The sequence below is a fragment of the Nerophis ophidion genome, linkage group LG27, assembly GCF_033978795.1.
Source record: "Nerophis ophidion isolate RoL-2023_Sa linkage group LG27, RoL_Noph_v1.0, whole genome shotgun sequence".
Lineage (NCBI taxonomy): Eukaryota > Metazoa > Chordata > Actinopteri > Syngnathiformes > Syngnathidae > Nerophis > Nerophis ophidion.
Window position 1 is genome coordinate 36,654,397 of NC_084637.1, and position 24,573 is coordinate 36,678,969.

Below are 24,573 nucleotides of genomic sequence, written 5' to 3' on the forward strand. Positions count from 1 at the left end.
ATATGCCCTTTTCAAAACTAGATTTACAGCCCCGAAATCTTGTTATTGTTTACATTTCGATGCCCCGTCTTCCACCATTTGACCAATTAGAAAGTCTGTGAGTTTGTCACATCCGGGTTGCCAGTTACGCACCGCCACCTTCGTCTAGCTACTGCCACTGGTAAAGTTACTAAACATGTCGGACCTAAAAGGCGTTAAAACGATTCTCAACTTATTCATGACAAAGACAGAAACAAAACGAGGATTTGTATCGTGGATGACTTTGAAAGATGGAGACGATAGAAGGCGGAGAAAAATGTTTCATCTAACGACAAACTTGCTAATTTCCTCCCTGATAGGTAAGCTAAGTAAGGCATTTAAGTTTTATTATTACTTGTAATAAATGGAAATGGACATTTGGTATGTAAACTATATTGTCCATTACAGTCTATGATCTTGTCTAACAAACCTAGTATGTTCTAGCAACGAATGCAGTGTGAAGGTGCATAGCTCCTAGTACAGGGGTCGGCAACCTAAAATGTTAAAAGAGCCATATTGAACCAAAAATACAAAAACAAATATGGCTGGAGCCGCAAAAAAATAAAAGCCATATTACATACAGATAGTGTGTCATGAGATATAAATTGAATTAAGAGGACTTAAAGGAAACCAAATGAGCTTAAATATAGCTACAAATGAGGCATGATGATGCAATATGTACATATAGCCTAAATAGCATGTTAGCATTGATTAGCTTGCAGTCATGCAGTGACCAAATATGTCTGATTATAACTCCACACAAGTCAGTAACGTCAACAAAACTCACCTTTCTGCATTCATGCACGTTAAGTTTGGTCGACAAAATGAGACGGAAAAAGAAGTGGCATAAAACACGTCTTAGAATGTCGGAGAAAGTTATGCATGTAAACAAACGACGGTGAGTTCAAGGACCACCAAGATTAATAGGACAAAACGGCGCTTGCCAATTACTCGAATCAGTGAATCATGTTTAATACAAACAGTGTGCTTTATAACAATTAGGGAGGTTTGTGTCATGTTTATCCTCCTCCAGAAACTGTATTAAAACAAAATATATTTGTAATATTTTTTTTCCTCATCTTTTTCCATTTTTCATACATTTTTGAAAAAGCTCCAGAGAGCCACTAGGGCGGCGCTAAAAAGCCGCATGCGGCTCTAGAGCCTTGGGTTGCCGACCCCCGTCCTAGTGTAATGCTTAGCATGCTAGCCCGGTGAATGACACATCGACATACAGTCTAACAGGGGAAATATATGCCCGTTAGCCTGTATGGCGATGTGTTTTCGGACTAACAGTGCCAAATATATTTTCAACAAATAAAACCGATAGGGATATGGGTAGTGTCACTGCCTATTTCGTTGTCAATATGCTAACATGCTGAGGAAATGGGTTCCAACTTCAGCACTGCTAAATCACATGATAAACAAATTCCTCATTTGTGTGGCCCAGGAGTCACCAACGCGGTGCCCGCGGGCACCAGGTTGCTTGTAAGGACCAAATGAGTAGCCCGCTGGCCTGTTCCAAAAATAGCTTAAATAGCAGCACTTACCAGTGAGCTGCCTCTATTTTTTAAATTGTATTTATTTACTAGAAAGCTGGTCTCGCTTTGCTCGACATTTTTAATTCTGAGAGAGACAAAACTCAAATAGAATTCGAAAATCCAAGGAAATATTTTAAAGACTTGGTCTTCGCTTGTTCAAATAAATTCATTTATTGTTTTACTTTGCTTCTTATAACTTTCAGAAATACAATTTTAGAGAAAAAATACAACCTTAAAAATTATTTTAGGATTTTTAAACACATATACCCTTTTACCATTTAAATTCCTTCCTCTTCTTTCTTGACAATTTAAATCAATGTTCACATAATTTTATATTTTTTTATTGTAAAGAATAATAAATACATTTTAATTCAAATCTTCATTTTCGCTTCTGTTTTTTCGACGAAGAATATTTGTGAAATATTTCTTCAAACTTATGATTAAAATTCAAAAAAGTTATTCTGGCCAAATCTAGAAAATCTATAGAATCAAATTTAAAACTTATTTCAAAGTCTTTTGCATTTCTTTTAAAATTTTTGTTCTGGAAAATCTAGAAGAAATAATGATTTTTCTTTGTTAGAAATATAGCTTGGTCCAATGTGTTATATATTATAACAAAGTGCAGATTGGATTTTAACCTATTTAAAACATGTCATCAAAATTCTAAAATTAATATCAGGAAAAAATGACTAATGACGTTCCAAAAATTATTTTTTTAATTTTTTCAAAAATATTTGAATTAACTAGTTTTTCTCTTCATTTTTTCCAGTTGAATTTTGAATTTTAAAGAGTCGAAATTGAAGATAAACTATGGTTCAAAATTACATTTTCATTTTTTTCCTGTTTTCTCCTCTTTTAAACCGTTAAAAATTCTTTTTTTTTTCATAATTTTTTCTCTACAAAAAACCTTCCGTAAAAGGAAAAAAAATGTACAACGGAATGACAGAAAGAAATACCCATTCTATATATATATATATATATATATATATATATATACACATACATACATATATATATATATATATATATATATATATATATATATATATATATATATATATATATATATATATTTATTAACGGTAAATTGAGCAAATTGGCTATTTATGGCAATTTATTTAAGTGTGTATCAAACTGGTAGCCCTTTGCATTAATCAGTACCCAAGAAGAATCTCTTGGTTTCAAAAAGGTTGGTGACCCCTGGTGTAGCCTACAGGCATAACTCAGTAGAATGTCTCCTCTTTAGTTTTGGGCGTACATTAGGCTGCTAAGCATGCTCTACTTATTTTCACCTGTATAACCATTGCTAGTGTTGGTTGTAGTTGGTTTTAGTCTTTGTTTTGTGATCGTACTGACAATAACCATTTGTTGGGATATTGTACGCAGGCATGACGTACTTTTTCCTGAAAACAGCCTAATTTCTGTGAAAAATGTAATCGTTAGAGATTTTTTATTGACAAAACGCTTGTCTATTCAGCCGTTATGGTCCCAGCACCTCAACCCCCTAGTAAGAGGCAGTGGAAGTTTGAAGTTCCTTGAAGTAGCCCAGTAGATTGAGCTGGATTTGGCTGCATATCTGGCAACCTCAGTCAGGGAGAGAGGGAGGTGACTTCAGAATTTTGACTGCGATTGCAGTACCATTTCTGGCCACATTATTACATATGCCACCTTTAAAGGCCGACTGAAACTCACTACTACCGACCACGCAGTCTGATAGTTTATATATCAATGATGAAATTTTAACATTGCAACACATGCCAATACGGCTTTTTTAGTTTACTAAATTGCAATTTTTAATTTCCCGCGAAGTGTCCTGTTGAAAACGTCGCACTATGATGACGCGTGCGTTTGACGTCTCAGGTTGTAGCGGACATTATTTTCCAGCCCGATCCAAGCTATGAGTAGTCTGCTTTAATTGCATAATTACACAGTATTCTGGACATCTGTGTTGCTGAATATTTTGCAATTTGTTCAATTAATAATGGAGAAGTCAAAGTAGAAAGATGGAGGTGGGAAGCTTTTAGCTTTGTTTCCTTGTTTAAAATTCCCAAAAGTGAAGCTTTACTATGGAACAGAGCAGTCAAGCGAACATGGAACCCAACCACATGTCAACCGGCAGGTTTCAGTGAGAAAATTGTGGTAATAAGTTGGCTCTTACCGTAGTTATGAGCGGAGCCTGCGTCCTCCTGCAGCTGCTGCGGACTATTACCTCCTCCCACCGGAGACACTGGCGGTCACCACACCCGTGGCCTTTCAGGTACTATATAATCTCCCTAAAACACTAGTAACACAGATAAGGGATTTTCCAGAATTATCCTAGTAAATATGTCTAATAACATCTGAATCGGTCCCATTGCCCTCGCCCTTTTTTTTTTTTTCTATTCCTTCACTCTCAATATCCTTATCCACAAATCTTTCATCCTCGCTCAAATTAATGGGGAAATTGTCGCTTTCTCGGTCCGAATCGCTTTAGCTGCTGGAGGCTATGATTGTAAACAATGTGAGGATGTGAGGAGCTCTACAACCCGTGACGTCACACGCACATCGTCTGCTACTTCCGGTAAAGGCAAGGTTTTTTATTAGCGACCAAAAGTTGCGAACTTTATCGACGATGTTCTCTACTAAATCCTTTCAGCAAAACTATGGCAATATCGCAAAATGATCAAGTATGACACATAGAATGGACCTGCTATCCCCGTTTGAATAAGAACATCTCATTTCAGTAGGCCTTTAACATTCCGAACACAGAATGACTGTCTGAGAGTGATGTTGCAGTCCAACCTTGATGTCCCAGTTAACAACTTTCTTCCCAGTCAGGCGCCCATGCAGCTTATTGGGGGACAGATCGAGACAGATCGGATTTTGACAAGCCTGTAAAAAATTGTTATAAATAAAGCATCATGTTTGATGTTGGGCTGGACTTGATGTTTTTAAAGTTTTGCAGAAAAAAATACCTTTGGTGAATAGTGCAGCAGCAGTTTGCTTGAAAAGTCGCCAAGCTCTGCTTCCTGGACTTTTAATGGGGAGATACAGTTTGGACCTGCGTAGAAACAAACATCAATGTTAGGTCTGTGGATGTAATGATATGGAAATTTCATATCAGTTATCGTGACCAAAATGATCACGTTTATCATTATTATCGCGGTGTTGTCAAAAAGTAATTTGTACACATGCTAAAATCTTTTGACCAAGTAATATATTTTTTAAACAACTAAATGTTAGAAACATCACTATTTTGCATGTTTTGTGTTTCTTATGCTTAACTGATAGTAGACAAGGATTCCATCAGTTTATATACCGTTTAATACATTGGTTTGTACTGTAGCACTTTGAGATTTATTCCAATGAAAAGTGCGTTACAAATGATAAATGGCTTTTACTTGTATAGCGCTTTTCTACCTTCAAGGTACTCAAAGCGCGTTGACACTACTTCCACATTTACCCATTCACACACTGATGGAGGGAGCTGCCATGCAAGGCGCTAACCAGCACCCATCAGGAGCAAGGGTGAAGTGTCTTGCTCAGGACACAACGGACCAGGGACCCTCGGGCTGCGCACGGCCACTCTCCCACCAAATAAAATCTATTATTATTGTTTATTATTTCTGGCGAGCATTGTGGCTACTCTGCTACTACTCTGTCTCATATTACTACCGTAAAGTGGTTTCTGGGTTCGTTATTGCCTCAACCCTTATTTAAAGCGTGAGTGAAGAATCCACTAAGAACCAGATAAGTCCGAAATACAAAGTGATGATACAGTACTATGTGCTCACATATTCTACCTGGTGGTTGTTTGAGCGCACTGCAGCTAGTCCTGCATAGTTCCACACCTTAGTGCTTCAGTCACAAGCAGTATTCTCACAGGAATTAGGCATAAATACAACCTTACCTACTGTATATCAGTTGAGTATAGAATGATCATTGTGTTTTAAGAGGGCACAGCTTGTCGGTTCAATGTACACAATTGAATATCTTCAGTTACTCAGATTGTCATGTGTTTACTTAAATTTAGAGTGGGGTATGTCGTTCTCTTAAGGCCCAAGCTGTTTGTTTACACACTTTTTATTTACTTTCTCTTTGCTATTTGGGCTTATTGGACACTAATTAGAATAAAAACTAAGAATCATCTTTTGATACGATGTACTTAGTCCATAAGTACACGTCCGTGTACTTCATGTTAAGTGACATGCTAAATCTTATTTTTGCACTTTTTTTCCCCAAATTCCATTGTATGTTATACTCTTCTGACACCACCAGATGGCAGTATAAGTGCCCACGTAAGCGGCCGTAAGATCCCAATTGAGTAGTGTACACAATTTTGGAAATAAGAGCTAAAAGGTGCTGTCCACATATGTGGCCACTAAGCCAGTGGTCCCCAACCACCGGGCCGTAGCCCAATCGGTACCGGGCCGCAGATGAATTTTTTATTAATTTTTATAATTAAAAAAAATAAAAAAAATAATCAACATAAAAAACAATATACACTTACAATTAGTGCACCAACCACAAAAAACTCCCCTTTTCATGACAAAAACTTCCCTTTTTCATGACAAATAAAAAAAAATAAAAATAAAAAAAATAAAAGACCCCCCCAAGGTTTTGATGGCGAAAAACGTTAATGTCCCTTGTTTTCATGTTAGCATTTAAGCTAGTGAGCTGGCACTAGTCGGCACATTAGTTCGTCAAAGCACAGTTATGAATCACGATTTTTCCAAAAACCTAATTTAAAACGGAAGTATTAGCCGTCGGGAGTGTTCATTATTCATTTTTTATCGGTACATCTCTGGTTGATAGGGGTGGGACATTTTGGGCACCGAACAATTCGATCCACAGGCACGAGAGCACCCTTTGAGGAAAAAAAAGAGAAAAACTGACAATAAAAGAGGGGAAAAATATTTGAAAACCAAGACTACATTTTTTAAAAATTGGGTTCATTTCTACACTATATTTTACCTTTAGATTTATTCTAATCCACCCACCTCTTTTGGTGGGCTTTTTCACAATTACATGTCCAATTTAAAGTACATTTTAGTTCTTTGGGAATTAATTAATTATCATTGAAAATGTAATGTAAAATTCTTTAACTTGCATGCAAAGAACTCTGAAAACGATTCCCACTTGGCAACTCTATCCTGTAGCCACGCCCCCTCAGGAAATGTACTTCCTGTGTTTAGACCTCTGTTTGTAGCAGTCATGTCAAAAATATATTTTCTCGCTGGCTATTAATAAATGCTCTACAACTACAACTGGTTAGGAACTAACAGTATTCAAATTGTAATCATCCAAATATGATTAGCAGCAAAGTAGAAAGCCGTTTATGTTGTGGCTCGGATTGGAACACTGGCGACAAGTCAGCTCTCTAGATGATGCAAACTCGCGGGCTTGTTTGTTAAGCTCCTATTTTTTTTTTTGATAGTGTAGTGGGTTTACAATAATTACCCACAGAATTTTTGTTAGTGTTAGAGTTCCGGTCGGACGGGTTTTCACGGGATACATTTTTAGTGTTGTGTGATGAATGGAGAAGCCACGAATGTTTGGATATGGCTCGATTTCTGATAAGGAAACAAAGTTAGCTCCATCTTTCGACACTCCCATCCTTACACACTACAATATTTCATGAAAAACGTGGAATGTCGATGTGGAAACAAACATTTAAAAGCTGAACATTAAAAATTCTCGATTCAAGCCGATTTTTTTCAATGTTGTATTTGTTATAATAATTCCATCAATCCATCCATTTTCTACCGCTTGTCCCTTTTGGGGTCGTGGGGGGTGCTGGAGCCTATCTCAGCTGCATTCCGGTGGAAAGCAGTGTACACCCGTACAAGTCGCCACCTCATCGCAGGGCCAACATAAATAGACAGACATTATTCACACTCACATTCACACAATAGGGCCAATTTAGAGTTGACAATCAAATTATCTCCAGGTGCATGTCTTTGGAGGTGGGAAGAAGCCGGAGTACCCGGAGGGAACCCACGCAGTCACGGGGAGAACATGCAAACTCCAGATCCCGAGCCCGGGATTGAACTCAGGACTACTCAGGATCTTCGTATTGGGAGGAACAAGCACTAACCCCTGTGCACCGTGCTGCCGGTATAATAATTATAATTAATTATTTTTCTAAACACCTTACAGGTTACAAAATCTCCTCTGAGGTGCATTGATATGGACTAAAAACATATTTTATATTATTTTATATACATACAGCACAGGCCAATAGTTTGGACACCTTCTCATTCAATGCATTTTTTTTTTAATTTTAATGACTATTTAAATTGTAGATTGTCACTGAAGGCATCAAAACTGTGAATGCACATGTGGAGTTATGTACTGAAACCAAAAAAAAAGGTGAAACTGAAAACATGCTTTATATTCTAGTTTCTTCAAAATAGCCATCTTTTGCTCTGATTACTGCTTTGTACATAACTCCACGTGTTCATTCATAGTTTTGATGCCTTCACTGACAATTTACAATGTAAATAGTCATTAAAGGGGAACATTATCACCAGACCTATGTAAGCGTCAATATATACCTTGATGGTGCAGAAAAAAGAGCATATATTTTTTTAACCGATTTCCGAACTCTAAATGGGTGAATTTTGGCAAATTAAACGCCTTTCTGTTTATCGCTTTGGAGGTGATGACGTCAGAATGTGACGTCGCCGAGGTAATACAGCCGCCATTTTCATTTTCAACACATTGCAAACATTGGGTCTCAGCTCTGTTATTTTCCGTTTTTTCGACTATTTTTTGGAACCTTGGAGACATCATGCCTCGTCGGTGTGTTGTCGGAGGGTGTAACAACACTAACAGGGAGGGATTCAAGTTGCACCACTGGCCCGAAGAGGCGAAAGTGTCTGCCGCCAGACCCCCATTGAATGTGCGGGAGTGTCTCCACATTTTACCGGCGATGACAGACATGGCACAGAGATGTATGGATAACCTGCAGATGCATTTGCAACAAAATTTTACCGGTCAACAACAAATGTGAGTTTTGTTGATAGTACTGCCTTATGTGCTAATCAGACATATTTGGTCGCGGCGTGACTGCCAGCTAATCGATGCTAACATGCTACGCTAATCGACGCTAACATGCTATTTACCGGCGGTGCTAAAGCAGACATGGCACAGAGATGTATGGATAACCTGCAGATGCATTTGCAACGATAAAGTCAACAAAATCACAAAGGTGAGTTTTGTTGATGTTGACTGCCAGCTAATCGATGCTAACATGCTATTTACCGGCGGTGCTAAAGCAGACATGGCACAGAGATGTATGGATAACCTGCAGATGCATTTGCAACGATAAAGTCAACGAAATCACAAAGGTGAGTTTTGTTGATGTTATGGACTTATGTGCTAATCAGACATATTTGGTCGCGGCGTGACTGCCAGCTAATCAATGCTAACATGCTATGCTAATCGACGCTAAGATGCTATTTACCGGCGGTGCTAAAGCAAACATGGCACAGAGATGTATGGATAACCTGCAGATGCATTTGCAATGATAAAGTCAACGAAATCACAAAGGTGAGTTTTGTTGATGTTGACTGCCAGCTAATCGATGCTAACATGCTATTTACCAGCGGTGCTAAAGCAGACATGGCACAGAGATGTATGGATAACCTGCAGATGCATTTGCAACTATATTACGTTTCCTTCCACCCACATTTAATGCGAAAAAAGCACTTACCAATCGACAGATTTAAGTTGCACCAGTGTGACGAGATGCGAAAGTCCTGATCGTTTGGTCCGCACATTTTACCGGCGATGCTAACGCAGCTATTCAACCATGCTATGGCTATGAAAAGCGTCAATAGCTTTTCGCTCAATAGCTTCAGTTTCTTCTTCAATACTTTCATACTCCAACCATTCTTTTCAATACATGCGTAATCTGTTGAATCGGTTAAGCCGCTGAAATCCGAGTCTGAATCTGAGCTAATGTCACTATATCTTGCTGTGGTATTCGCAATTGTTTGTTTACATTGGCAGCACTGTATGACGTCACAGGGAAATGGATAGTCGCATCGCAAATAGCGAAAATCAAGCACTTTAAATCTTTTTTTAGGGATGTTCCGAGACCGGTAAAATTTTGAAAAAAAACTTCAAAAAATACAACAAGCCACTGGGAACGGATTTTTATTGTTTTTAACCCTTTCGAAATTGTGATAATGTTCCCCTTTAAAGTAAAGAATACACATTGAATGAGAAGGTGTGTCCAAACTTTGGGCCTGTACTGTAAATAATTTTTTTTTATCGATTTAAAAAAACTATGAATCCATTCAGTCGGGATGACTAAGAATCGAGATTCCGATTTTTTTGCTATATTACGTCATTGCACTTTTTCACATTTCTCCATGGTCACCGTGTGCTTACCAGCACTACAGATGGCTTTAACATGGCCGGGCTGCAGCGCCTCGTGGAACACCATCACGCTCCCGAGCTGACCCTGAAGCGATGTGGGGCTGCCCCACTCGCTGTCCTGGGTCCCCGCTGAGATGAGCTTCGTCACAGACTCAGGCTTTCCGCTCAGTAGTCCTCCCCACGCCTGAGGCGAAAGGATGCCGCCCAGCGAGGACCGCGTTGTGGGTGTGGTGGCGGACGAGAAGGGGGGGTCCGGGATCTGAGACGGTGGAGGAGTAGTGGTCCGGTGGCCCGCTGAGCCGATGCAACAGGATGTAAAGGGCTGTGGGTGGAAGCGAAGGGACGTTATAAACAAAAACTTACATTATGCTTCATTATTGGGAGTGTTGGTTTTACCTCGGTCATTGTGGGATACTTAAGTGGGGCAGAAAGCTTTTGCTGTCCGTCCACATAAATGTAGACCAGACTCTGCCCAAACGGCCTCTTCCCTGGTATGTGCACCACACCAATGCTGTGCTGTTGACAGAAATTCCATCAGAATTAAACCCATTTACCCTCACACTGCCTCTCTGTCAATCCTCTTAACAACCAGTGGGTGCAACGCTTCGACAACCTCACGGTGCGGTATGTACCTCGGTACAGTGAGGGAACAAAAGGCCAAGACGTAGAACTGCTTACCTTTTGAACTTGAGTGACTTTTCTAATAATTCTAACTCCAGACAGCTGGCAGTTAATGCTTTAATAAATATGCTCATTCTCAAATACAAAATAAGAATACAGAAGGGTGAAACCTCATGATCCAATTACAATTCAGGGCTATGGTTCAATTATTCATACATTTTTAATTATCATATTGTATAGGGAATAAGCGGTACAAAATGGATGGATGATATATCAATATCATTATTTGTGATATATTTATGATTACACTTAATGATTAATAATATGCACTTCTCATCTGCTGCATTGTTTTGATCAGGAAACATGGAATTTCAGCGATTTTGACCATGAAAATGATCAAAATATACAGGAACAACACTAAAATCACATAGAAAGCATAAACCAAAAGAGAAATATTAAAACTTATTTTATTTTATTAATGTTTTTTGGAACATATGGTTAAGCCACCTGGTGGCAGGTGAGGCACTGACAGCACGTCCCCTTGACTTGGTTGCCTTCAGAAAAAGTGTGGGCACCCCTGTTCTTGCTAAACTTCTGTTAAAATTTAATAATCACTTATTTTTCTGTTGTTTAATATTATTACATACGTTTTGGGCGATACTCCAAATGTTGGAATCAATCCAACACCAAGTAGTTACAGGGTCATACATTGGTCATAATTAAAGTTCTTCTCTGACGAGAGACGTATTTCTTGGGTTCAGAAAAAATTAAAAAAACAACAAAAGATTTTGTGATAGTAAAAAATATCAATATAATCATTGTAGTATCGACTACATTTGGCTCTTTTACTTGGTATCGTTACAGTCGATGTCTGTGTAGATCCACCCATGGCATTTGTTTACATTGAGGAGTATATTTGATTAGTATATATATATATATTATATTATATTATATTAGGGGTGTGGAAAAAAAAAATCGATTCGAATACGAATCGAATCAAATACGTTGTGCGATTCAGAATCGATTCTCTTTTTTTTTTTTAATCGATTTAAAAAAATATATATATATGTTTTTATCAATCCAACAAACCACTGCACAGCAATACCATAACAATGGAATCCAATTCCAAAACCAAACCTGACCCAGCAACACTCAGAACTGCAATAAACAGAGCAATTGAGAAGACACAAACACGACACAGAACAAACCAAAAGTAGTGAAACAAAAAGGAATATTATCAACAACAGTATCAATATTAGTTATAATTTCAGCATAGCAGTGATTAAAACCCCTCATTGACATTATCATTAGACATTTATAAAAATTAAAAAACAATAGTGTCACAGTGGCTTACACTTGCATCTCATCTCATTAGCTTGACAACACACTGTGTCCAATATTTTCACAAAGATAAAATAAGTCATATTTTTGGTTTGTTTAATAGTTAAAACAAATTTACATTATTGCAATCGTTTCATAAAACATTGTCCTTTACAATTATAAAAGCTTTTTAAAAAAAATCTACTTCTCTGCTTGCATGTCAGCGAACTGGGGTAGATCCTGCTGAAATCCTATGTATTGAATGAATACAGAATCGTTTTGAATCAGAAAAATATTGTTTTTGAATCGAGAATTGCGTTGAATCAAAAAAAAACAATCGATATATTATCGAATCGTGACCCCATGAATCGATATTGAATCGATATTGAATCGAATCGCGGGACACCCAAAGATTCGCAGCCCTAATATATATATATATATATAAATAAATAATAGGAATAGTGATCTAATTATCTTAATCTGATTTTAAAAATAGTCTACAGCACTAATACATATACATATATACATAGAAGACTAGATATATGAGCATTGTAGCAGCGAGCAGAAATCCTTATTGTTTGGTTTTTGTGCCTTGTAAAACTATGGGATGCCCAGACACCTTACCTGGACCGCTGTAAGCACACGACACGAAAAGCTACGTTGTGTCTACCTATCACTGTATATTGTATGGATCACAATGTGGAATGGTCCCCTAAAGCAGTGTTAATTCAACCACTAGTGTGCCGCGAAATACAGTCAGGTGTGCTGTGGGAGATATTGTAATGTCACCTAATTGGGATTGTAGCCGAGATAGGCACCAGTGCCCTCCGCGACCCCAAAGGGAATAAGCGGTATAAAATGGATGGATGGATGGGTTAAAAATATTTTATCTTAATTTATTTTTTATTTATTAATTATAATCCGCAAATAATGTGCCGTTGTTGAGTGTCGGTGCTGTCTAGAGCTCGGCAGAGTAACCGTGTAATACTCTTCCATATCAGTAGGTGGCAGCTTAGTAGATGTCGGGAACTAAGACAATGGTTTGTCGTGATCACAAAACGCAGACGACAGCGGAGGCAGCTTGCAGGTATGAAGGTATCTAATGGTTAAACTGAAAATAAACAGTGTTCCTAAGAAAAGGAATTGCAGCTTAGGGACGCCTATTCAAAATGGAACTAAAAACTAAACTGGTTGCAAAGTAAACAAAAACGGAATGCTGGAGGACAACAAAGATTTACAGCATGTGGAGCAGAGGCGGCGTCCACAAAGTACATCCGAACATGACATGACAATCAACTATGTCCACACAAAGAAGGATAGCTTCCGCACGACTTAAATAGTCTTGATTGCTAAAACAAAGCAGGTGCGGGGAATAGCGCTCAAAGGAATACATGAAACTGCTAACAAAACAGGAAAAGCCAGTGACATAGGAGTGTAAGACAAGAACTTAAACACTACACACAGGAAAACAACAAATTCCAAATAAGTCAGGGTGTGATGTGACAGGTGGTGACAGTACACGTTAAACCCAGATTCCGATCTAACAAAGGTCTTAACTCATTCTCTTTCTATGCCACATCAATGTGGAATGCACTCCCAACAGGTATAAAAGTAAGTCCATCTCTATCCTCCTTCAAAACCGCTCTAAAACAACACCTCCAGGCAACTTCAACACTTTACTAATACCCTCCTCCATTCACATCCCATCTCCCCGGATTATAAACAACTCAAATGTACTTCTAATGTTTATACTTGTTCTTATGCTATCTGAACTCACTATGTTCTCTGCTGGCTGTACATATCCTACTAAATAAGACCTACACTGTTTCAATGTCCATTTCTCACATGATATCATTGTTGATGACTGAAGTTCTGATATCAACCAAAGCTCCTCATCCCACCCCCCGGATTGTAAATAATGTAAATAATTCAATGTACATACTATGATGATTAACTTGTGTGATGATTGTATTATGTTGATAGTATATATTTGTACCATGAATTGATTAACGTGGACCCCGACTTAAACAAGTTGAAAAACTTATTCGGGTGTTACCATTTAGTGGTCAATTGTACGGAATATGTACTGAACTGTGCAATCTACTGATAAAAGTATCAATCAATCAATCAAAAACACCCACTTTGAGACAAGAGCTATAGTGATGCATGCTTGGTTATGGTTTGAATTAATATCCAACAATTGCGAGAACGACTTTTTACTGACAATATCGGCTGCTGAGTTTCATTTTTCAATGTTTTCTGCCGGTGGTGTGCCTACGGATTTTTTCAATGAAAAAAAAAACGTGCCTCAGCTCAAAAACACTGCCCTGAAGGACAGGCCGAACAGGTCATACCGTTGCACTCCTTAAAACCAGATGTTATTGATAGTGTTTACAATCTGTGGCATTCAAATGTTCCTTAGTCTGCATATTGTTGATCGTCGATGATGTAATGTAATTATCAATCAATCAATGTTTACTTATATAGCCCTAAATCACTAGTGTCTCAAAGGGCTGCACAAACCACTACGACATCCTCAGTAGGCCCACATAAGGGCAAGGAAAAATTCACACCCAGTGGGACGTCGGTGACAATGATGACTATGAGAACCTTGGAGAGGACGAAAGCAATGGATGTCGAGCGGGTCTAACATGATACCGTGAAAGTTCAATCCATAATGGATCCAACACAGTCGCAAGAGTCCAATCCAAAGCGGATCCAAGACCATAGCAGCTGTGTAAAAAGAGTGTCATATTTCATGAGGCACTACATTGGACTCACCCAGAGAGAGTCGCAGAAGCAGTTGTCGGGCAGCATGACTGTGACGTATTCCTTCTTCGTGCAGACAGCCACCACCAGCACACCCGCAGCACTAATGAAGGCCTCAAAGCCTGTGCCACTTGACGTAAAGAAACTGCGCAGAGTGAAAGACGGTTAAAAGGGTTCGGAAGTTATTGACGTTGGAGAAATGTTCACTCGCTGCACTGCAAAAAGTCAGTGTTCAAAAACAAGACAAAAAAATACAAAAATGAGGGGTATTTTATTGGAACTAAGCAAAATTATCTGCTAATAGAACAAGGAAATTCGGCTTGTAAAGACTTTCCAAAACAAGTAAAATTAGCTAACTTCAATGAACCCAAAACTACCTTAAAATAAGTATATTGTCACTAATAACAAGTGCACTTTTCTTGGTAGAAAAAAAGAGACCTTTTTTCCTCAATATATTGAAAAATATTCTTAAATTAAGTAAATGCTAGTGCCATTATCTTGACATAATGACATGCGCTCGGCATCAGGATTTATTTTTTTCATGCTTGAAGTAAGAAATTATAACCTAAACACTTTAGTTTTATACTTGTGTTAATGACACAGCTTTGCATCAGTTGATATTCTGGTTTCAAGCATGTTTTACTCAATATAGGTCATACAATCTCAGCAACGGGCGGACACTCTAACCACTAGGCCACCAAGAGCAGGGTTAGGGAACCTATGGCTCTAGAGCCAGATGTGGCTCTTTTGATGACTGCACCTGGCTCTCAGATAAATCTTAGCTGACATTGCTTAACAAGGTAAGAAATGAATAATTAGGCTGGTAATAACAGTGTTAAAAATCCATCCATCCATCCATCATCTTCCGTTTATCCGAGGTCTGGTCACGGGGGCAGCAGCCTAAGCAGGGAAACCCAGACTTCCCTATCTCCAGCCACTTCGTCTAGCTCTTCCCGGGGGATCCCGAGGCGTTCCCAGGCCAGCCGGGAGACATAGTCTTCCCAACGTGTCCTGGGTCTTCCCCGTGGCCTCCTACCGGCTGGACGTGCCCTAAACACATCCCTAGGGAGGCGTTCGGGTGGCATCCTGACCAGATGCCCGAACCCCCTCATCTGGCTCCTCTCCATGTGGAGGAGCAGCGGCTTTACGTTGAGCTCCTCCCGGATGGCAGAGCTTCTCACCCTATCTCTAAGGGAGAGCCCCGCCACCCGGCGGAGGAAACTCATTTCGGCCGCTTGTACCCGTGATCTTGTCCTTTCGGTCATGACCCAAAGCTCATGACCATAGGTGAGGATGGGAACGTAGATCGACCGGTAAATTGAGAGCTTTGCCTTCCGGCTCAGCTCCTTCTTCACCACAACGGATCGATACAACGTCCGCATTACTGAAGACGCCGCACCGATCCCCAAGTGGAGGAGTTCAAGTATCTAGGAGTCTTGTTCACGAGTGGGGGAAGAGTGGATCGTGAGATCGACAGGCGGATCGGTGCGGCGTCTTCAAGTGTTAGAAATAACGTTAAAAAAATAAAACATTCTCATGCACTTTAATCCATCCATCCGGTTTCTACCGCACCTGTTCAAGAAGTCGCATTAAGGGTAAGAAGTATTTTATTTATTGTTGGTTAGTTTCAGAATAACAATGTTATTAAAAGGAATAAGAGACTTATTTATACTCTAAAAATATTGGTCTTACTTAAAAATGCATGTATTTAGTTGTATTCAGTCTTTAAAAAAAATATTATATGGCTCTCACGGAAATACTTTTTAAAATACTTGGCTTGTATGGCTCTCTCAACCAAAAAGGTTCCCGACCCCTGGGTTAGAGTGTCCGCCCTGAGATCGGTAGGTCGTGAGTTCAAATCCCGGCTGAGTCATACCAAAGACTCTAAAAATGGGACCCATTACCTCCCTGCTTGGCACTCAGCATTAACGGTTGGAATTGGGGGTTGAATCACCAAAAATGATTCCCGGGCGCGGAACCGCTGCTGCCCACTGCTCCCCTCACCTCCGAGGGGGTGATCAAGGGTGATGGGTCATATGCAGAGAATAATTTCGCCACACCTAGTCTGTGTGTGACAATCATTGGTACTTTAACTTTAACTTTAATATCTTACTGAGATCATTTAGGACCAAAACCCTTAAAACGCATAAAACACGAACATAAAATCTGCTTAGTGAGAAAATTATCTTATCAGACAGAAAATAAGCAAATATCGCCCTTATTTAAGATATTTAATCTTACTTAAATTTCAGTTTTTGCAGTGTGTGTGCTAAACAAACCTGTAGAGCTGTTTCCTCTTGCCTTTGCTAAGTGGACCCAACTGATCCTGGTCTAGAGACAACCAGGCCAAGAAGCTGAAGGCAGAGCCTGGCCAGCGGTGCAGTATTGGAACCGCGATGCCGGCCATGCTTGGCGACAGGTCGAAGTACTGCATGGCACTTTCCAGACCCTGCTTGCGCACCATGGCGAGGAGAGCCTTAAGGGCCGGACCGACGTAGGGGTGTGCTCGGCTTGCCTCTGAAGGCCTGAGCAGGTGCAGCAGCTCAAAGAGATCCCTGGCGCTCAACGACTGGGAGCCAAGCGAGCCCACCAGTCCCAAAAGGCTCTCTGCACAAGCTCTGTGGAGCCGCTCGTGGCACTCCAGGACCGCCAGCGCACGCATGACCATGGTGGCGTTGACACAGGTAGCACGTGTCTGACGGTTCAGGCAGCTGAGGCGGCAGAGCCAGTCGGCAGCGAAATTCTGTAACTCGGATGAGTCTAGTTCTGGTAGCCACTGGACCAGCAGCAGCAAGGGCTCCACGTTGCTGATTCCCAAGAGGCCCACTGATGTGTGCTCACCCTCTACCGCCTGCAGATAAATACACATTATGGAGCATTCGGAAAACTACAGAAGCCCCGCAATAAACAAAATAACTCCTCACCATGTTCATCAGCTCCTTCAGGAGGTGTCGAGACGGGTGGCCGAGCGAGACGAGGACTTCGTACAAGTGATTGTACCCAATCCTCTCTTTGAACACCTCCTGTGGGCGTCAGAAAAAATATGCTCCTACATCATCCTGTTTGGGGTCACGGGTGAGCTGGAGTATATCCCAGCTGACTTTGGAGCCCAGGTATCCCTAGGACTGGTGATTGACGAATTGATTAACGTGGACCCCGACTTAAACAAGTTGAAAAACTTATTCGTGTGTTACCATTTAATGGTCAATTGTACGGAATATGTACTGAACTGTGCAATCTACTAATAAAAGTCTCAATCAATCAATGAAAAACGCCATTTCGCGGATTTTGAGTTGCCTATATAGTTTACACCAGTATTTTAATAACCATAGGGAGCCATTGTTGCCGCAAAAAATATCTGTTTCTCAGCAGCGGTACGCAGTTGTAATGCACTTTTCCACCACATGTGGCAGTAAAGACAATATCAAACAAAGGAGTGAAGCTAAAGTCATTGAAAAGATTCTGTCACGATCTGTCATAACAGGTTCTTGTGTTTACTCATTTTCTGTACATGTTTCGTGTCCAGCGATTTTATTTCGGTCGACTGACCTGAGCGCTGTTTCCCTAACCTGTCCCTGATTGGCAAACCGAGTGCACCTGTTCGTGGTTGCCACGACTACCGCGGCAAAGCGTGAGTGTGACAATTTTGTAAGCGCAAAAATGATGACTAAAGTGGTGCACTTACATTTTTTTGACAGTTAAAAAAAAAAAAAAAAGCATATATATATATATATGCTTTTTTTTTTTATATATATATATATATATATATATATATATATATATAATTCCATCCATCCATTTTCTACCGCTTATTCCTTTTGGGGTAGCGGGGGGCACTAGTGCCTATCTCAGCTACAATCGGGCGGAAGGCGGGGCACACCCCGGACAAGTCGCCACCTCATCGCATATAATTATTATTATTTGTTATTAATTTAGTTTGACTGTATTCAATTTAAGACTGCGTCATTGTATGTAAATGTATCTTTCATCACTCTTTGAGTCCCGTCTTTTGCAGTATATTTGATAAGTATTTATTTTTGTAATCAGCCTGACCTAAGCCTTGATAATAATCTTTGTGATCAACACATGCTTTCATATCATTTGACAAGGTTTATCAAATGTTTCAAATGTTGATCAAAACCATTATTTGTCCCCTTTAATAAGTGAAGTGAAGTGAACTATATATTTTTTGCGCTTTTTCTCTAGTGACTCAAATCACTTTACATAGTGAAACCCAATATCTAAGTTACATTTAAACCAGTGGGTAGCACTGGGAGCACGTGGGTAAAGTGTCTTGCCCAAGGACACAACGACAGTGACTAGGATGGCGGAAGTGGGGATCGAACCTGTAACTCTTAAGTTGCTAGCACAGCCGCTCTACCAACCGAGCTATACCGCATATATGTAACAGCGTAAGGATAAGATAGGGTAGACTTTTATTCATACCACATTTAGTAAATTATGTGGTTGTAGTGAGGACTAAAAAAAGTCCACAAAAAAGTATTAAAGCAGCACTAAGTAACTTTTCAACATTCATAAACTATTTTCATAACTTTAGGGATAATACATGGATTTACAATTAGTTGAATGAAACCTCTGTCATGGCCTGAGGAAGTCTGTATCGCTTTCACTGGCAATTAACGACATTAAGGAGGGTGACCTGCCACACAAATGTCTTGACTTACTTTAGGGCATACATCAATCCCCCCTTTCCCCATTCGTTAAAAAGACGGATGTCGACGCGAACGCCTGCGTGCCACCAGAAAACAAAAATAATAATAATTAGAAGAACGTCAATGTGCAATTACTGATATCATGGCTGGAGCTTCAAAACAACCAAAGAAACGAAAAGTTTTGTCTGAGGAGACAAAAAAAGAAAAAGGCAGGTTACCCGGATAAAAGGATAGTATAGGATCCATATTGGCTCGGTTTTCACTCACTGGCGTGAGCTCACAGACAATGAATTTTAGACCGATGCTGCCTTTGGTTCTGTTCCTGTAAGTCAATGGTTCTCAACCTTTTTTCAGTGATGTACCCCCTGTGAGCATTTTTTTAAATTCAAGTACCCCCTAATCAGAGCAAAGCATTTTTGGTTGAAAAAAAGAGATAAATAAGTAAAATACAACACTATGTCATCAGTTTCTGATTTATTAAATTGTACAACAGTGCAAAATATTGCTCATTTCTAGTGGTCTTTCTTGAACTATTTGGAAAAAAAGATATAAAAATAACCAAAAACTTGTTGAAAATAAACAAGTGATTCAATTATAAATAAAGATTTGTACACTTAGAAGTAATTATCAACTTAAAGTGCCCTCTTTGGGGATTGTAATAGAGATCCATCTGGATTCATGAACTTAATTCTAAACATTTCTTCACAAAAAAATTAAATCTTTAACATCAATATTTATGGAATATGTCCACAAAAAATCTAGCTGTCAACACTGAATATTGCATTGTTGTATTTCTTTTTACAGTTTATAAACTTAAACTCATATTTTGTTGAAGTATTGTTCAATAAATATATTTATAAATGATTTTTTAAAATTGTTTCTATTTTTAAAATTGCTTTAAAAAATAATCTCACGTACCCCTTGGCATACCTTCAAGTACCCCCATTTGAGAACCACTGCTGTAAGTGACTTTCGATGCTCAAATCAGAATTATAATGCTAAGAGTAGGTATCGTAAATTTGTGTGGGAGTAATAAATAAATAGTCACCAGTATGATAGTTTCACGACTACTTCTTTTGAAAAATAATCTCCCGCCGGTTTTTCTTTGCTTCGAACCTGCATCCGCCGCGATACATTCCTGGTAGTAGCATCATGTTTGAAGCGCAATCCAATATCATTTCTTGACAGCATCTGCTATTCAACATCAGCACAACCATTAGAGACATAATACTTGTGCCAATATTACAGCAAATATCATGTCAGTATGACGCTCTATGCGCTAATCTCCATGGGAAATGTGGTCTTCTTCTGGCAAAACACTACCGCTTTGGTCCACTGGCGCCGCCGAAAGTTCTTAAGCGGGGCTTTAAAAGTAGGACAAAAGTCACAAAAGTGCCACCCTTTTGTTACGCAGTCCCCAAGGGGTTTACACCAAAAAACACATGATAACAGGAGGGAAACATTAAAGAAAAACATAAAAGAGCACAAAGCTGCTTCAACTAGCTGGCATTTTTACGCACAGCAACAAAAGGAAAAGTCATTGAAAAACCAAAAACGAGTAATAAATAATACAAATTGCGCACATACGATTGCACCATTCATAGATATACCGTATTTTTCGGACTACAAGTCACAGTTTTTTTCATAGTTTGGTCAGGGGTGCGACTTATACTCAGGAGCGACTTATTTGTGAAATTATTAAAGGGGAACATTATCACCAGACCTATGTAAGCGTCAATATATACCTTGATGGTGCAGAAAAAAGACCATATATTTTTTTAACCAATTTCCGAACTCTAAATGGGTGAATTTTGGCGAATTAAACGCTTTTCTGTTTATTGCTCTTTTTGCAATGACGTCAGTACGTGACGTCACCGAGGTAATACGGCCTCCATTTTCATTTTCAACACATTGCAAACATTGGGTCTCAGCTCTGTTATTTTCCGTTTTTTCGACAATTTTTTGGAACTTTGGCCTCGTCGGTGTGTTGTCGGAGGGTGTAACAACACTAACAGGGAGGGATTCAAGTTGCACCACTGGCCCGAAGATGCGAAAATGTCTGCCGCCAGACCCCCATTGAATGTACCGGAGTGTCTCCACATTTTACCGGCGATGACAGACATGGCACAGAGATGTATGGATAACCTGCAGATGCATTTGTAACAATAAATTCAACGAAATCACAAAGGTGAGTTTTGTTGATGTTGACTTATGTGCTAATCAGACATATTTGGTTGCGGTGTGACTGCCAGCTAATCGATGCTAACATGCTACGCTAATCGACGCTAACATGCTATTTACCGGCAGTGCTAAAGCAGGCATGGCACAGAGATGTATGGATAACCTGCAGATGCATTTGCAACGATAACGTCAACGAATTCACAAAGGTGAGTTTTGTTGATGTTGACTGCCAGCTAATCGATGCTAACATGCTACGCTAATCGATGCTAACATGCTATTTACCGGCGGTGCTAAAGCAGACATGGCACAGAGATGTATGGATAACCTGCAGATACATTTGCTACTATATTATGTTTCCTTCCACCCACATTTAATGGAAAAAAAAAACATTTACCAATCAAAGCATTTAAGTTGCTCCAGTGTCACGAGATGCGAAAGTCCTGATCGTTTGGTCCGCACATTTTACCGGCGATGCTAACGCAGCTATTCGGCCATGCTATGGCTATGAATAGCGTCAATAGCTATTCGCTCAATAGCTTCAGTTTCTTCTTCAATACTTTCATACTCCAACCATCCGTTTCAATACATGCGTATTCTGTTGAATCGCTTAAGTCGCTGAAATCCGAGTCTGAATCCGAGCTAATGTCGCTATATCTTGCTGTGCTATTCGCCATTGTTTGTTTACATTGGCAGCACTGTATGACGTCACAGGGAAATGGATAGTCGCATCGCAGATAGCGAAAATCAAGCGCTTTAAAGCTTTTTTTAGGGATATTCCGGGACCGGTAAAATTTTGAAAAAAACTTCAAAAAAATACAACAATCCACTGGGAACTCATTTTTATTGTTTTTAACCCTTTTGAAATTGTGATAAAGTTCCCCTTTAACACAATACCGTAAAATATCAAATAATATTTAGCTCATTCACGTAAGAGACTAGACGTATAAGATTTCATGGGATTTAGCAATTAGGAGTGACAGATTGTTTGGTAAACGTATAGCATGTTCTATATGTTATAGTTATTTGAATGACTCTTACCACAATATGTTACGTTAACATACCAGGTACCTTCTCATTTGGTTATTTATGCGTCATATAACGTACATTTATTCAGCCTGTTGTTCATTATTCTTCATTTATTTTAAATTGCCTTTCAAATGTCTATTCTTGGTGTTGGGTTTTATCAAATAAATTTCCCCCAAAAATGCGACTAAAACATGTTTTTTTCCTTCTTTATTATGCATTTTCGGCAGGTGCGACTTACACTCCGCAGCGAATTATACTCCAAAAAATACAGTACATATAATTCTCACACAAATCATAGTATGAATATCTTCCCTAGTACGTGGAAATTCACTTACAGTACTACTCCCGAAATAATGTAGATAAGTAAATGATGTATTTACCTTTGCTGCAGGTGATTTATGCATCACTGTTGTCAGGGCCCTTATAGTTGCTACAGCAAGGGAGTCTAATCGTCCTTGAAACACCTAAAACAAAACCAACACGTCACTTGAACAATAGTAGCGATTATTGATATATATATGTATTTTTTAAAACATATAAAACGCATGCATGATCATTTAAAGCCACGCATAAACAAGCTAAAATGAATTCACTGAATACAAATTGAAATGGAATACAATAAGATGCTGGCTTGGTGTTTGATCCAATAATTAGAACTCTGTCACTGCAGTATCCACAAGGATCAATGTGTGCACTGCAGATTTTTATTGTGAAGAGACGTAGTGTCTTTTTTGTTGAAAAACACAATCCACTGTGATGACGACATGAGATCTGACAAGAGCAGGAAGTTCATTTGGTCACACAAGAAATAACAAATACCCACCTCCACACTACACACAGCCAATGAGAAAGAAAACTCTGGTTTATCACACACTACAAATAGAACACATGCGACCCACACCCCAGAAGCAAACCCACAACAACAAACACTTCACCATCCAGCTCTGTCCTGCTCCTAATGTGTCATGAGACTAAAACATGAAGCTGAGTCTCGGACCAGCTGGAGTGGGGACTGTGTGGAAAATGTCACACTTGAGATCACTGAGACCAGATCCACTCCTCGCACCCATGAAGTCTGGGAGGACAAACACCACTCCAACGTGAAAGCATTCCAGGGGAACCCATAATATGCAGAGGAAAACCAAGACAATGGAGGGGCCAAGGATGAACGGAGAGAAGAAAACTGAAAAATGCGTTTAATTAAGTGGGGTTGGCAAAGCAGCACGGGAGGCATAGAGGTCACTCCTCAGCAAGACTGATGATTTTCGATCAAAAATAAGAATCATACTAGTCAATTGTTGTCCCTTTTTTCTGTAATTGCAAATGGTCATATATCTAGCTACAGTTCAATCAATCAGGTAAACATAACCATAAACACAATCAAACGTCAGCCACAACAATATTTGTGTGTGTGTGTGTATGTATATATATATATATATATATATATATATATATATATATATATATATATATATATATATATATATATATATATATATATACATATACATATATATCCATCCATCCATCTTCTTCCGCTTATCCGAGGTCGGGTCGCGGGGGCAGCAGCCTAAGCAGGGAAGCCCAGACTTCCCTCTCCCCAGCCACTTCGTCCAGCTCTTCCCGGGGGATCCCGAGGTGTTCCCAGGCCAGCCGGAAGACATAGTCTTCCCAACGTGTCCTGGGTCTTCCCCGTGGCCTCCTACCGGTTGGACGTGCCCTAAACACCTCCCTCGGGAGGCGTTCGGGTGGCATCCTGACCAGATGCCCAAACCACCTCATCTGGCTCCTCTCGATGTGAAGAAGCAGCGGCTTTACTTTGAGTTCCTCCCGGATGACAGTGCTTCTCACCCTATTTCTAAGGGAGAGCCACGCCACATGGCGGAGGAAACTCATTTCGGCCGCTTGTACCCGTGATCTTATCTTTTCGGTCATGACCCAAAGCTCATGACCATAGGTGAGGATGGGAACGTAGATCGACTGATAAATTGAGAGCTTTGCCTTCCGGCTCAGCTCCTTCTTCACCACAACGGATCGGTACAACGTCCGCATTACTGAAG

At 39.6% G+C, this 24,573-nt stretch overlaps 1 protein-coding gene across 2 annotated transcripts in view; it reads right to left on the bottom strand.

Annotated features, from left to right (window-relative positions):
• LOC133544370 (neurobeachin-like protein 1) overlaps nucleotides 1-24,573 on the bottom strand; it is a 154,622-nt gene that overhangs the window by 75,520 nt on the left and 54,529 nt on the right. For both annotated transcript variants that reach the window (XM_061889607.1, XM_061889606.1), the window contains exons 13-20: nucleotides 22,894-22,977; nucleotides 17,558-17,656; nucleotides 16,913-17,484; nucleotides 14,646-14,778; nucleotides 10,320-10,439; nucleotides 9,936-10,245; nucleotides 4,511-4,596; nucleotides 4,338-4,427 (exon numbers count right to left, since the gene is read on the bottom strand). In XM_061889607.1, coding sequence (XP_061745591.1) covers nucleotides 4,338-4,427; nucleotides 4,511-4,596; nucleotides 9,936-10,245; nucleotides 10,320-10,439; nucleotides 14,646-14,778; nucleotides 16,913-17,484; nucleotides 17,558-17,656; nucleotides 22,894-22,977 — 1,494 coding nt within the window. The remainder of the gene's footprint in view (nucleotides 1-4,337; nucleotides 4,428-4,510; nucleotides 4,597-9,935; nucleotides 10,246-10,319; nucleotides 10,440-14,645; nucleotides 14,779-16,912; nucleotides 17,485-17,557; nucleotides 17,657-22,893; nucleotides 22,978-24,573) is intronic.